At 42.5% G+C, this 13,270-nt stretch overlaps 4 protein-coding genes across 9 annotated transcripts; 2 read left to right on the plus strand and 2 right to left on the minus strand.

Annotated features, from left to right (window-relative positions):
- The first annotated feature begins 408 nt into the window (after window positions 1-408).
- On the plus strand, window positions 409-4,165 carry LOC143373044 (uncharacterized). 2 transcript variants are annotated; one of them, XM_076819828.1, is made up of 5 exons: window positions 409-785; window positions 2,966-3,083; window positions 3,160-3,234; window positions 3,314-3,478; window positions 3,725-4,165. In XM_076819828.1, exons 1-5 carry the CDS (start codon window positions 777-779, stop codon window positions 3,925-3,927), a joined length of 570 nt encoding a protein of 189 aa, XP_076675943.1. In that variant the 5' UTR covers window positions 409-776; the 3' UTR covers window positions 3,928-4,165. The 2 variants fall into 2 exon arrangements, with proteins under 2 accessions (XP_076675943.1, XP_076675942.1); XM_076819827.1 differs by lacking the exon at window positions 409-785 and adding an exon at window positions 1,434-1,564.
- A 478-nt stretch (window positions 4,166-4,643) lies between these two features.
- On the minus strand, window positions 4,644-5,514 carry Rtv (QVR superfamily protein rtv). The gene is made up of 3 exons (XM_076820188.1): window positions 5,462-5,514; window positions 4,919-5,058; window positions 4,644-4,846 (listed from the first exon to the last, which is right to left on the minus strand). Exons 1-3 carry the CDS (start codon window positions 5,512-5,514, stop codon window positions 4,644-4,646), a joined length of 396 nt encoding a protein of 131 aa, XP_076676303.1.
- On the minus strand, window positions 4,980-9,122 carry LOC143373038 (uncharacterized). 2 transcript variants are annotated; one of them, XM_076819819.1, is made up of 10 exons: window positions 8,990-9,122; window positions 7,842-8,077; window positions 7,649-7,752; window positions 7,396-7,554; window positions 7,218-7,285; window positions 6,412-6,594; window positions 6,213-6,346; window positions 6,039-6,143; window positions 5,725-5,969; window positions 4,980-5,086 (listed from the first exon to the last, which is right to left on the minus strand). In XM_076819819.1, exons 2-9 carry the CDS (start codon window positions 7,990-7,992, stop codon window positions 5,785-5,787), a joined length of 1,089 nt encoding a protein of 362 aa, XP_076675934.1. In that variant the 5' UTR covers window positions 7,993-8,077; window positions 8,990-9,122; the 3' UTR covers window positions 4,980-5,086; window positions 5,725-5,784. The 2 variants fall into 2 exon arrangements, with proteins under 2 accessions (XP_076675934.1, XP_076675935.1); XM_076819820.1 differs by lacking the exon at window positions 8,990-9,122 and adding an exon at window positions 8,147-8,178.
- On the plus strand, window positions 8,597-12,614 carry LOC143373031 (protein lin-9 homolog). Of its 4 annotated transcripts, none has more exons than XM_076819803.1 (7): window positions 8,597-8,752; window positions 9,610-9,949; window positions 10,019-10,324; window positions 10,398-10,815; window positions 10,882-11,231; window positions 11,322-11,568; window positions 11,645-12,614. In XM_076819803.1, exons 1-7 carry the CDS (start codon window positions 8,734-8,736, stop codon window positions 11,834-11,836), a joined length of 1,872 nt encoding a protein of 623 aa, XP_076675918.1. In that variant the 5' UTR covers window positions 8,597-8,733; the 3' UTR covers window positions 11,837-12,614. The 4 variants fall into 4 exon arrangements, with proteins under 4 accessions (XP_076675918.1, XP_076675920.1, XP_076675919.1 ...); XM_076819805.1 differs by lacking the exon at window positions 8,597-8,752 and adding an exon at window positions 8,808-8,926; XM_076819804.1 differs by lacking the exon at window positions 8,597-8,752 and adding an exon at window positions 8,918-9,057.
- The last annotated feature ends 656 nt before the right edge of the window (window positions 12,615-13,270 follow it).

Consider the following 13,270-nt stretch of genomic DNA (forward strand, 5'->3'; position numbering starts at 1 on the left):
CTTGAAACGTGTAAACTTGACTCGTATTATCACCTTGATCGTGCTTATAGTTATTAAGCGAGACACATAATTATAGCCACAGGACATTATAATAAAATTCATGGTCAGTAAGATAGTCTCTACTCACAATTGAAACAGGATCTCGGACCAGTTGAAACGCAATGGTAGCATGCTCGCGTAGGTATTCGTGCGAAAGAAAAGCATAAATAGTAATGAACTGGCAGCAAACTATTGACAACATCAGACCGTGGTAAACGCGGACGTGCCTTGGAATAAAGAATACAACAAGTGAACGCGCGTAGGTCAAGATCTTGTAACTCATTTACGATTTGACACCAGCAGCAAAACGAACACGCATCCCGCCACTCGGAAGGACCACTGCCCGCGCGCATCCACCGTTGCGCAGCTATTTGTCATTCAGGCGCGGTAATTTCAAACCAGCGTGAAACCCAGTCGCGTCGCGTTCACCGAAATGAAAGTTCTACCGTGTCCCCGTGCGAGTCCTTACGAACCTTCGTAACTTAGTCTCTGCAGGTGGGGTACAATAACAAGAAGGGGGATGCTGGAACCTACGCGCGACATTCACCCGAGACATTTAAACTGGAACAGTTGCTGGTCGCGGCCGGGAGACGCTACACGGGTTCCGTTTTTGGGAATCCACGTCGGCCGGGAGTTCTTTTTAACGCGACCGTGTGCCAGTGTGAAGGCGACGCACCTACTTGGAAGTAAATCGAACAGCGGTGATTCCTTAAGAGCCGACCGTGAACCTTCCAGCGATGACAATGGTGGGTGACTACTCGTTGATGAATGTTTAATGAGACATGTTTCGGCCGCGCGTACACGTATGTAGAGGTCTGTATAGTGCGAGGGCATCTAATTACTTGTCCGACAGTACTCGACACTTTTAATAACAATTTACCACCGGTAAGTGTACATACATTAGTTTTTACACAGTAAAACAGATCTTGCCTGTGTACATCGTGTCCCGTGATTTACATCCGCACATCCAGGATTCGTGCATTTAATCGGGCGCGATACTTGACTGGGTTAATTGCCGTAAAGCTCCTCGTCGACGTAATTGAAGCGCCGACATTGTTTCCATAGCTGACACAACAACGGCGAATGTAGAACAACGATTTTCTTACCAGTGCCGTGAATTACTTTCGTTCACGCGACGTAAGACACCGGTGCAATCATCTAATGCGCAACGCTTTGCACCTTTAATCCTTGCGTGCCTGTCGCGTGCAGCGGATAATTCTTAAAAATGTAAATTCAGTCGACCCGACGAAGTCAATGATTTCTGCTATCCGATGCCTTTTACGTCTCGCCTTGCCCGTTATAATAGGATCGGTAACGCGTATTTCCGAGAGATGCTTAGACAAGCCTCTGGGGCGCTTGCGAACGACGTTTCCTAAACGAGCATCGCTCGGTGCCTCCAGCGGAGCTGCAGGTATTCACGTGGGTGTTGGAAAATTCAGCGCCGCATCGTTGGTATTGCATTTCGTTTCGCTATCTCACAATGGAAGGCAGAATTAATAGGAGCCACCTCTACTCGCGAGTGAAGGTAAGCGGAAAGGAAGGCGAAAGGGTGGTTTGACACGCACCGTCGAGCAGGCGAATGTGTTTAACCGTGTCTATCTTGGGTACAATGACGTTCCGTTAAGCGCAAGTGCACTCTGTCTGTGTGTGAGGGTAATGAAAATGCGCGATCCGGTTTCAACCGCGATATCGTTGCGTATTAGATCAACAGAGATCGCGAGAACGTGCACACAATGCACCGCTGGATCGATATTTCATTAGCAACTGGCTGGCTGATAACCGGTAGCATTCCGCAGGAGCAAATATTACGAGCCGACGGGCTCTTCCAAGGTACTGGTCAACGATGCGCGCCTCGGGAGCGCTGAATGCTTAATCGCGTGCAACGGGGAACGATGAAACCTAGGGGCGTTAATTTAAACGACTACTCCGCGGGAACAGAGGGTATCTACATTTATTCATGCGAATTAGTCGGGTATTCCCGGGCGCGGAGGTTGGCTAGAGGCTGGCGTTTCACCTAAAATATGAACAGCATTTGGACGATTACTTTCTACGGACGTTCGCGTTCGAATGCACAACGGAGTGGCGAAATCATGAATAGATATCTATGTAATCCTTTGCAAGACGCGCCGCGCTGCGAGTCATGTATGAGCGAACCAATTCACAGTCATCTATTGCGTACATCTGCACAGGCACACGTACACACTGTTGCACGCGCTACCCGAGGAAGTTTGCTGGAAGGATGACTCCGTGATCGCTTTCAGATTCGCCTTTGGAGCGAGCTAGGCGAGCTAGACGGCCCGTGTCGCGGGATAATTGTTGGCTCCGGTGGACATCGGTTCCGCGTGATAACCGCTCCGGGTAACATCCGATCCGCTTGTCTAACAGTTTGCCTAACACCGCTCGATGATGTATATCGCAATGACAATGACACACGACTCGGGGCTGCAAACAAATCACTCCCGCGGAGATTCTACCTCGAGTCCTTATCTCTGCGCACATCTGTAATGAGATATCTCCGGGCATGCCAGCCGTGGGCCGTGATTATCGTTTATAGCCACCGGATTATCGGGCTGCATTAACAGCCACCGCGGCGAGGTTGCGATTAATAACGTTCGCTAGATAAGAAAAGCGAATATCCTCGACGTTTGCGCAGTTCCGGCCGCAGGCTCAGCCGGACATTCAGAATTTCGCAAAGACGGTTCAACGTTCACGTTCCGCACGGTCATCCGTCTCGATGAAACGTGTAAATTTAGTATCCGTGTACCTTGACCCAGATCTGTATTATAGTAAGGACTTTCTATGGCGAATTTGGACGGCGGTCCTTGGAACGCAGACGTGTGCATTTTGAATTCCCTCTGTATACGAGCTCGGGAGAGTGCGCCTTACTGCTGGTAAGCGATTGAACGTTTCAAGATTTTAATTACAGATGAAAGCGATGGTCTTCCTGGTTGCGATAGGAGCAACTGGAGCTCTGCCCCTCGCGAAGGTACACGTGAAATTTGTTTCCCCTCCCCATATCTATGAGCACGGTATTACGACAGATGGTTAGTCGTTAAATCCATTTACACCGCATGCCGAGTTTTCCGCTGTCCTCGAATAAAATGAGTTCTTATCTCGCAGGGGATCGAACCATCGACCAAAAGTCATTCGTCTCTATCGGTAGAAGGAGTGCAACAGGGGGCTCGAGAGAGTATGGTACATCGATCGTACTATTTGCAATCGAAATATTTGTTAATTGAAAAAATAGTAACGGGCGGTCTGTGTACCTTTACAGGGCAACGTCTACGTTCAACGAATAACGCGCCTTTCTACATCAAACCGGAGAACGCTGAATCTCTCTGGCCAGTAGGTGTTTTTATCCCGCCGATAGATGTTAACGATCTTGGGTACAGCTCGCACGAATCGAGACACGCAACGCCTGACTTTTCCAATGGACTTCGTAAGAATTTTCTTTCAAAGGAGCAACTATGCTTCACTCGGCAATTCAATGCTGAGTTTACACCTGACGAGTGTTCGGCCGTGTGAGCCCACTGAGCACTCGCCCAGTCTGAACGCATGTTCTAGTAATCCGGCGGGGAAGATTTTCACTAGGCCGAGTAGTACACCGATGACCCGGCCGAGTCACTCGTCAGGTGTAAACCTACCTTAGGAACCGATCTCAGTTTGCTACTCGATAATATTACAGAGTATCATGATCCGTACCTATTGACCGGGGAAAAGGCGATGATAGCGGTGAAATACCTTTACGGGCAAGGTGAACTATTTTATGACGATATTCCACACGAAAGGGCGCTTCTGAGAAATCAAGAAGAAAGAAAACAAAACGGTCTCCATGGACACATACTGAAGAGCTTACGACCTTCCTCTCCGTTCTATAGGAAAGCTTGATGCGAGGAGACTAATAAATGGTCATTATTTATTTGCGAGTTTGCTAACGAACGTCGCATCTTGGGAAAAAGGGACAGGCAACACTGGATGCCTGCCTCTCCTTTTCAACGCGGGACATAAAATTTAAAACATTCTTACGCACACTTTTCACCGCACGCCAAGTGAAGTTTTATACGTTTCTGCGATTTCTCTTGTACCTCGATGTTCCACTAATAATTAAACAACCACTTTCCCTTTATCGCACGGCTCCGTTCTATACCGCAAGTTCCAAAAGCAGATTTAATTAACGCCGCGCTCGTTCGCATGCGCTCGAGCTCGTGAATCACAGAGCAGTGTACAGAGCAGATGTACTGGAAATATATGTAAGTACCATTGTCCTACGTAAATGGCCTGCGTTTAACGCTTTCGCAAGTATGATTGACACAATTTGCAATCGCACGCAGTTGGTAATACAACAAAATACCATTGCTGCTTCTGGTCTAACACTTCCCTAAAGTTTATTACGTGAAAGGCGTACACCCCGGTTACATAAGATACAAAATCATAAATACAGGTATACATAGTGCGTTTCTACAGGCCTCCTCGTCTAAAATTATTAATAAATTTACATTCTTCAGGACGCTGGTTATCCTCGGGAATTAAATCGTATCGCGTCATGTACAGGCACGAAGGAACTTTTTATACAATAATATACATTCGATGAAGTCCCAGCAATCTTAAACGGACCATCGAAGTAGAGCCGAAAACGTGGCGAAAATCAGGCCAGTGGGGATGCTTAGTCCCGTCGTTCCGTTGCACAGGTCCCCGAAGCAAAGGCACATGTACACTTTCTTGTAATTCCAGACAGTATAAGCGCACCTCTCCTCGCCGTCGTCGGGTCCCCGTTGAAAGCAGAGCCTTTGCGTCGCGGTGCCGTATTCTGCGGAATAAAGCGTATTTAAGGTGCGAAATGATCTCGCATAGATCTCTATAGAATCCTCGGTGTTCTTACCGTTGTTCAAGCCGTGCCTTTCAATTATTTTACCGCACCAGCCGGACGCGCAAGGGACGGCATCTACGCCCTTTTCCATCTCGATCTCCGTGGAGTTCATAGTGAAAGGATCCTTGCACGATCCTAGATCTCCTCTCGATCTGCAATTCACGCATCTCCGTAGCAGTCCTAAAACGGGGCATCGATAAATTCAATCAGCGATTCGATCCGCGAAAGCCGCGGGGATCGACAAGTAGATCTATGTTCCGCGAGCGATGCCTATCGGCTGCCTAATACGTTCGCGCGGCTGCACGGGGAAAATAGATTTAATAAAGCGGCGCTTTGCGAAAAGGATGAGCTGTCCGGTATGCAGTGAAAGTATGACATTGCCGACGGTGTGCACACACATATAGATGCGATCTTTGTGCACGGGAACTCACCGGTTGCTCTCTGAAGTAGAACCAGGCAAAGGATTGCGAGCAGCACCGCAGCACTTGTCCTAAAACTCATTCTACCGTAGAGTCCGTTTTGTAACTGTAGTTTATTTTTAATCGGTCCTCTCACTCGTGAACAGCCTTAAAACCTTCGGAGGGACAGGAACGATGCTGCACGGCCATTTTGGAACTAAACTATGACTACGAGAAGCGGACACGTACTCCATGCAGTTGTCCCTCCCAGAGCCTACCTTTCACTTCGGCTACGTTTAAGGTCACCGCTTGCTCGAGAGGATCGGACAGAGGGAATCGCTTCGGAAAGGAGCGCTCGGTCGGTAAACAAACGCGGCGCTACGATACGAATTCGCGCCGAGAGAAAGATTAAGCAACTACCAGCGCAGGGCGCAGCACGCTGTATTCATCAAATTGCGGGCATTGCTCGAGTGGCCAGGTTTAGTCGAGCAACGCTATTTCGTCTTCCCCCATCTCTCCTTCCTCTTTCTGTTCAGTTGACACACCCCCGGGACCGATCGCCTGGAATCTGTGCCTCCTTCTGCACGCGTAGATCAAGCCGGTGCAGTAGCAGAGCGAGCAGAGCAGGAATATGAAGCCCAGGTATCCGAGATGTCGCAAGAACTCTGTTACGTTAGAGAAATGAGTATCGCGCCGATAACACACGGTTGCTAATCGTTTAATGAGAATCTCACCTTGCGTTAATAGCCTGGTCTTAGGAATAACGATAACTTTTAATTGCATCATGCTTGCGTTGTCGATGTAGCAGGTGTAGTTCCCTTGCTCGTCGATGGAAACGTCTGATGCGCGTTTGCACAGAGAAACGTGAGATGCGGTGAAGGCGTGATTTGTCTGCTCAAAGTACGTACCTATCAGGTAGAGCGTGCCGAAGACGTCCACTATCACGCGAGCTTCCTCGTCCGATTTGCGGAATGACCGCCGGACCCCTTTTTCTAATGTTATCGAATCTTTCTTCCACGACACCTGCGCGCCCAGGCTCGATCTAGAATAATACAACAGAGTTCTGTTCAAATGAAATGCTCAGCGGCTGTTTGAAGCTTAAATTACTCTGGACAAATGACAGTGAGGTAGGCTCCTTCCGCAAGCACGTATCGCTTCGCGTATCTGAACTTCCGACCCTTCTTCTTCTTCGCGTGCGCACACTTTTTGCATGGCTCTTTTAAAATAAATTCCGGCAAATAGTGCACCGCAGTGCCGACACCAGGGAATTCTTGTTCGAGCAGGATGGATCTGGAACACGATACCATATGAAACGATGTTTAATGTCTGTACTATTTTATAGTAGGGTAGACAGGGGGTGAATGTTACACGCTAAGTAGCTCAAAATATATAATAGATATTAACACCAATTTTTGGATATATGATGAACAATTACTTTTGGAATACACCTAGGAGTACAGATAACAAAACAGAGAACAGAGTACAGAGAACAAAATAACTTTTCGATACCCTAAAGTAACTTTTTCTTAGTGACTTAAAATTTTAATATAAACACTCCCTTTGCAAGTCTGTGCTTCTTCGATTCTTTAATCTGTAATTAGACTTTTTTTAAAGTAGTACTGATTGTTACTTAGCACTTTTAAGGGTCTCGTTAGTCAAAATTTATAATTCAAGTTCAAAAGCATGGTCGGGGGCGATTGTAACACTTTACACGCTTCAAATTTTTTTATTAATAACTTGAATATTACTTGACATATAGCGAAACTGTTATGACTTAACGATGTCAGATAAGTAAGTAACATTTCCGTATAAGATCTTTTGTAATAAATGTATCCAGTTCCTGCATAATCGTATTCCAAAGTCAAAGTGTTACTACCGCCCCCGGTCTACCCTACTTTAATCCATTCGCTCACTTGCAGGGTAACGACGGAGATTTTTGGAAGAACTTGTATACGGACGAATCGCTCTTGCCTTGTATCGTCTATAACAGCAGTGCCAACAATGCTTCCAATTATTAAGAGGCAGATAATCATATTACAGGACTCGAGCTTACAGCCTCTGTTTACATAATAGTCGTGTCGTGTTTCTTACCGTGTTCATTGATCGCTTCAATCGACACATTCCTAAGCTTGACCTATATCCCCGATGACCTATGCAGTGTTCGCACGGGCCCCAAGGTCCCCATTCAGAAGTCACATGCAGTATTACTCCGACTTCTCGAATTTCAGCTAACTCCGACATTTGAGACACCTAACGTAAAACCACATTCGATGGTTAACCAACGAAGGGCGCGCGTTTCGCTAGCGTCGCGAATGAACGCGAACAGTCTGATTAATGATCTCACAGCAAATCGCGTGGTAATCGACGCCAGGTACATTTCGCGATACTTGTCCCATTCGGTTATGTTCCCTTGCTCCGTGTGTGCGGCCCCGAATTCCTTGAAAATCGCTATCGCAAGGCACGCTTATCGTTAGTTAAAACTAATCCGCGCGCCTAGAGTTTGTACGTTTCAAATATGAATTAGCGGGAAACGTTACGTTCGATTCTGTAGTTGAATTTATTTTCAACTTCCTGGCCTTCTTCGCCGTGGCACAGGTAAATGCCCGCGTCCGTGACCTCGAGTTCTTTAATAACTAAGGACATGTCGGGGGTCGTGTAGATTCTATTGTAAGACGCGTTATTGTCCATCTCCAGCTCGACCACTTCCTCGGGATTCTCTCTGTACCGATCCTGGTAGTACCAAATTTTCGATTGCCTCTCTTCTTTGTCGTTACTGTTCCGTGAAACAAACACAGCAATGAAATCCTTTCCATCGTCCGCGCCCTTAATTACTGCGCCCTACCAAAAACGGCACTCCATCACAACGATCGCGTCAACCTCGGCGCTGACGAGCAGGTACTCGTCATTTTCTTCGGAAGTTATTAATCTCTCCTGGTCCCTACAATACTTGGTAGGGGCTACCGACTTGTCGATCGAAACGATCTGATTCGCTCTGACCGACGAAATAATTAATAACCAAAGGTAACTTGCTCGGAACATGCTCGGTTTTAGATCAATATCAAAGGGAAGTATTACTGCAAACTTCGGGGCGCGTCGCGTAAGTTAATTTAGCGACAAATGTAATTCATGTATCGAAGGACGCTGTATGCGTAGGTGTAAGAATAGACAATTTCGTTGTTACGGTATATTTATCGGAGATTGTTCGATTCCTTCAAGTGCTCCTTTCTTATTTCGATTTTATAGTAACATCTGCCGCGAACAGCTTTAACATACTTTCAAAAATTCCACGTGCACCCGTTTCGCTGTTCGAAAGGGACTTCTAGCCAATCATAGAGTTTGGAACAGTGGAAAAGAACCACTAGCGAAATTCACCGCGAAGCGGGCGAGCTCGACGGAAATACGTACCCATGATGCATCATTGATAGCAACATGGCGGAGATGATTGAAAGTGAGTAAAAGTTCACTTATTCTTCATAGAATTAATATAATCTGGAGTAATTATATGCGAAAAAGTAGCTGCACAGGGAGAATAAATGTTTCGAACTCTGCGGTATCGGTAGACAAGATCGTTCTTGAGGACGTTTACGGACTTACAGTTGGTGTTTTAATTGCGCTCAGAAAGGTCTGGTTTAAAATTTCAAAAATGACCAATACACAATTCAAGCGGGACGGCGAAGTTCTTTACCGTTTAAGGCTCCGTATACCCAGCGATCCTTCCGAGGCGAATACTTTCTAATATGCTTCACAATCTTCGTAATGCCAATAATTATGTGACTTTGACTTTTCCTCTAATACAATAAGTACACGTACTGTTTACGGAACTACGTATAAAGTTTGGTTATGTCGCTGCCTGAAAGCAGAACGATCGAGTTCTCGGTTCTTTCCACAGCACCGATTCGAATAAGCTTTCGTTCATGACGCGCTCGTAAACAAAGAATAACAGATAAATTCTATAATTATAAATAAATGACTGTACCCGATGTTCCATACACCGATAATTTTATACGTAGGCTTTTTATATGTAGTGTATGTTCAAAGAATTGTAGTATATGTCATGAAGTAGTAATTTCGAACTACCTTAGAAAGGAACGAAATGTAATTTGTTTTTGGAAAATTCTGTTCAATCACGACTAAATGTGCCTGCATTACGTGGTTCATGTGTATGAATTATTCAAATATGTGTAGACAGACTTTTCGATTGTAATTGAGCGTAGCGCAATCTAAAAGAAACACGATACAATTTCTGACAGTTTATTATTTAGATACATCTCCTCGACCGGTGCGTAAATAATCTTCTCGCCTTAGGTGAATCTGCTGAGACGCTGTTGTCTATAAAAAATGGAGGCTACCCGTCGATTGATGAAATCAAGACTGAAATAATTGACGATGATATAATGGATATGGATGATCAACATATATCGAATAATTCGACGGATTCGCACATGGATACGGAGGAATTTGATCCAATCCCCGAGCTTGGTCCCGCAGCTTTAGGTCTCCAAAGAGTGGGCACTCAACCTCCGCCGAAACCGAATCCTCCTGTTCAACCGGTTCAAGTTTTAAACCGGAGAGGGATGCCTGCGAGAATAAGGAAAAAGAATAAATTGTTCTATGATGATATACTTGTCAATCATCCTCATCATAGGTAAGCTCGTCCGAGTTATACACAAGTTCGTTAGATGCGTACGTGTACTAATCTAAATTTGTTTCTCAGAATCAAAAAAGATCCATCGCATCCAGACACCAAACAATCTCCTAAAAAAATACCTAGACCTTCTCCAGCGAAAAAGCAAAATAGAATATCCCATGAACCAAGGAAGAATAATAATATGTTAATTCAACCATCAACGCCAACAATGACCCCGATTAAACAAGAGAAAGAACCTGATAGACCATTACAACCTTCGTCTCCAGACCGTAAAATTGGACAAAAGATTGGTATGCGATTAAGAAATTTATTGAAATTACCAAAAGCACACAAATGGGTTTGTTACGAGTGGTTTTATAGTAACATTGATAAGTATGTATAAAAGATATAAATACATATACATGTATATACTATATCGTATTAAAATCTTAATATTTGTGTACAGGACACTATTTGAGGGCGATAATGATTTTATGATATGCTTGAAAGAATCATTTCCACAATTAAAAACTCGGAAATTAACTCGCGTCGAGTGGTGTAAGATAAGAAGAATGATGGGCAAACCACGAAGGTGTTCGCAATCGTTTTTCGAAGAAGAAAGACGAGAGCTGGAAAGAAAAAGGCAAAAGATTCGAATGCTACAGCAAAGAAAAGCTGCGGATATTAATAGTTTCAAAGACTTACCTTCGGAAATACCATTGCAATTGGTAATAGGAACCAAAGTTACGGCAAGACTGAGAAAACCACAGGATGGGTTATTCACTGGAAGTATCGATGCAGTGGATACTAGTAATAATACTTATAGAATTACGTTCGAACGAGCTGGACTTGGAACACACAGTGTCCCAGATTACGAAGTATTGGTATGTATATGAATATTATATATATTAATTATAAAAGAGATACATTTTTACATATTTAATTTACAGTCAAATGAGCCTCCGGAAACAATAAGCGTTGCCTCGTTTGCACAGAAGTTTAGGCCTAGACACGTACAATACGTACCATCTCCACCTTACGCGATGAAGTTAATGTCTCCACGCCTGAACAGTGATCCGTTAATATCTAATGCTTCTGTGTCTTTACCAAAGAAATCTCATATTGGTGGAACGATGAATGGTTATCCCCTAAAGTTACTTGAATTTATGGTAAAAGTAAATAAAATACTAGCTGCTAAAAAGATAAAAATTAAGAAGTTAAAAGAGATGAATTGCGAGGCGGAGAAGAGACGATCTTTTGGAGAACCACTTCCAACGGATTTTGAAAGAAGATACGCGGGGTACTGTATTACTATATGTACATCTTAATAATAGGTGTTACGTTTTTAGTATCTTCTCTTTCTACATGTATATGTTTACGTCGATTGTAGAATCGTGGTTGAATTAGAGAAGATGAATACTGCTCTCCAAGACTTTCTTAACGATGTCCAAGAATTATGTCAAGAAATGGCTCCTGAACCCAGCGTGGCAGCTATGCTTGCCCCATCTCACCTTCGTGAGAAATGTAGACAGGAAGCAGCAGATATGGTTGCTAGAAATAATATCATCAACGACAAAGAACCCGGGAAGATGAATCAATTAGTAACAGATTTAACAGCTCTTATGCTTCAAGTGAAGGTAATATTAAATAATATTTTGATATAATCGGTAGTTTGTTGACACTGTTGTTTACTTAAATCCACCTATATTTCAGAGCTTATCGGATTCAGATCGAAATGCATACGAGTTAAAAGTATTACAGGGCACTATGGAACAAATACGTTCAAAATTAAGTCCACAGAACCAACAAGTTTTTCAGAACTGTGTCGAAATACATATGCAGCATATACAATTAGGTCTTGGACAAAGAGGTGCTCTGACACCGTTTATGGCCCAAAGGGCTTAGCAAATATAAAAGTAATTGCCGAAATACTTTTAAATGATGTAAAATATTAAAAACAGATGCAGAACACAATGCTACAATATTTTGTAAGGAAATCCAACTTTATTTTATTATCTTTTTGTATAGGGCATATCGTTATTAAAGGGTATCCATATTATTAGGATACAAATGTGTGTACATATAATGTTTCTAAGACTGTTGTCTTAAACCACATTCTATAAATGCTTCTTAGAATAATGAGCTGTACTGTTAATTGCATTGATCGTTTAAAAGTGTTCACGTTTAAAATATTTACTTATTAACTTCGCAATTTAAATACAATGAAAACTTTATATAACTACCAATTATGAAATCATATTTAATACGATACTGCTGTAAATAGAGTATGCATGGTTTACAGTGGCAGCTTTCATACATTTCATACAGAAATTTTATTTTAAATGATTACATTTTTATTGTGTAAAATATTGTTTAATTTTTTGCTTATATATAGCCATAAAAATTAATATATGATTATAAAACATTAATGTCATTCAGAATAATTTCTCGTAGTTTTGTACATTAGGTACATGCACTTAAATTGCGCAACAAATTGTAAATACACTACGAATGGTCAAAAATATACATTTCAACTTAAATTTGATTTACTCACAGTGACCATCTATTTTTTACCAATATCAAGTGTATCTGGTTGGGATATTGTAAACTTAAATGTTCAGCAACATGTAACTGAATATGTGGATTTATTTAAGACTTGTGAATAAAGTTAACGTCTTCACTTTTCCACTTGTAACACTTACCGACTCTTCAATTTTAAGGAAGCATGCATGGGGACTTGGTTTCCAAACTACCCTTGCTTTCGCGTAGTAAACATATTTCTATTAATATTACATTCATTTTTCATACATACGATGGTCACATGTTTGAATGTAATGTATTTTATTTGGATTATATACGTAAAAGTAATATAAACAAAACAAGTATAGACATTATTTTGAATAACAGGCTGTCTTTACGACTGTATGGAAAATAGATGATATTAAAAATGTATCAAAATGTTACAGTCTTTGTCATAGTTTCTTTCCTGCTAGTATGCAGTTTCACTTCTGAAGACGAATAAACAAACAATGTTATAAAAGTTCGTTTGATGAATCTTTGTTTACCATTTACGAATACTCCAACAATGTTTCAAGTACATCGTGTTAAAAGCAACAGAATTGTATACATCTCGCACATTCCGTGTTCACATTGTATTTACATTTAACTTAGACATAACATAGCTTACTATGCTAATTATTTTAATTAAGAATGATTTCTATACGCCTCCCTTCCTAAAGTACATATACTTTCTTAATAAATACTAACAGAAGGAATTACTTAAAGAGGAAAAAGATTATGAACTATATATTTCTCGTTTTCATAATGCAAGAAGTATGA

This window comes from Andrena cerasifolii, chromosome 9 (genome assembly GCF_050908995.1).
Source record: "Andrena cerasifolii isolate SP2316 chromosome 9, iyAndCera1_principal, whole genome shotgun sequence".
NCBI lineage: Eukaryota > Metazoa > Arthropoda > Insecta > Hymenoptera > Andrenidae > Andrena > Andrena cerasifolii.

Coding starts and splice junctions, on each gene's coding strand:
- Rtv (XM_076820188.1), bottom strand. CDS start 5,514: ATGGCCGTGCAGCATCGTTCCTGTCCCTCCGAAGGTTTTAAGGCTGTT. Junction 5,059..5,461: donor GGTTTTAAGGCTGTTCACGA/GTGAGAGGACCG, acceptor CGTGAATTGCAG/ATCGAGAGGAGATCTAGGAT. Junction 4,847..4,918: donor AAGGCACGGCTTGAACAACG/GTAAGAACACCG, acceptor TTTATTCCGCAG/AATACGGCACCGCGACGCAA.
- LOC143373038 (XM_076819820.1), bottom strand. Junction 7,753..7,841: donor ATTCAACTACAGAATCGAAC/GTAACGTTTCCC, acceptor GCCTTGCGATAG/CGATTTTCAAGGAATTCGGG. Junction 6,595..7,217: donor TCTCCGTCGTTACCCTGCAA/GTGAGCGAATGG, acceptor ATCGTGTTCCAG/ATCCATCCTGCTCGAACAAG.
- LOC143373044 (XM_076819827.1), top strand. CDS start 1,520: ATGGAAGGCAGAATTAATAGGAGCCACCTCTACTCGCGAGTGAAG. Junction 3,084..3,159: donor GCACGGTATTACGACAGATG/GTTAGTCGTTAA, acceptor CTTATCTCGCAG/GGGATCGAACCATCGACCAA. Junction 3,479..3,724: donor TGACTTTTCCAATGGACTTC/GTAAGAATTTTC, acceptor ATAATATTACAG/AGTATCATGATCCGTACCTA.
- LOC143373031 (XM_076819802.1), top strand. CDS start 9,271: ATGACTGTACCCGATGTTCCATACACCGATAATTTTATAC. Junction 9,950..10,018: donor GTCAATCATCCTCATCATAG/GTAAGCTCGTCC, acceptor TTTGTTTCTCAG/AATCAAAAAAGATCCATCGC. Junction 11,569..11,644: donor CTCTTATGCTTCAAGTGAAG/GTAATATTAAAT, acceptor CCTATATTTCAG/AGCTTATCGGATTCAGATCG.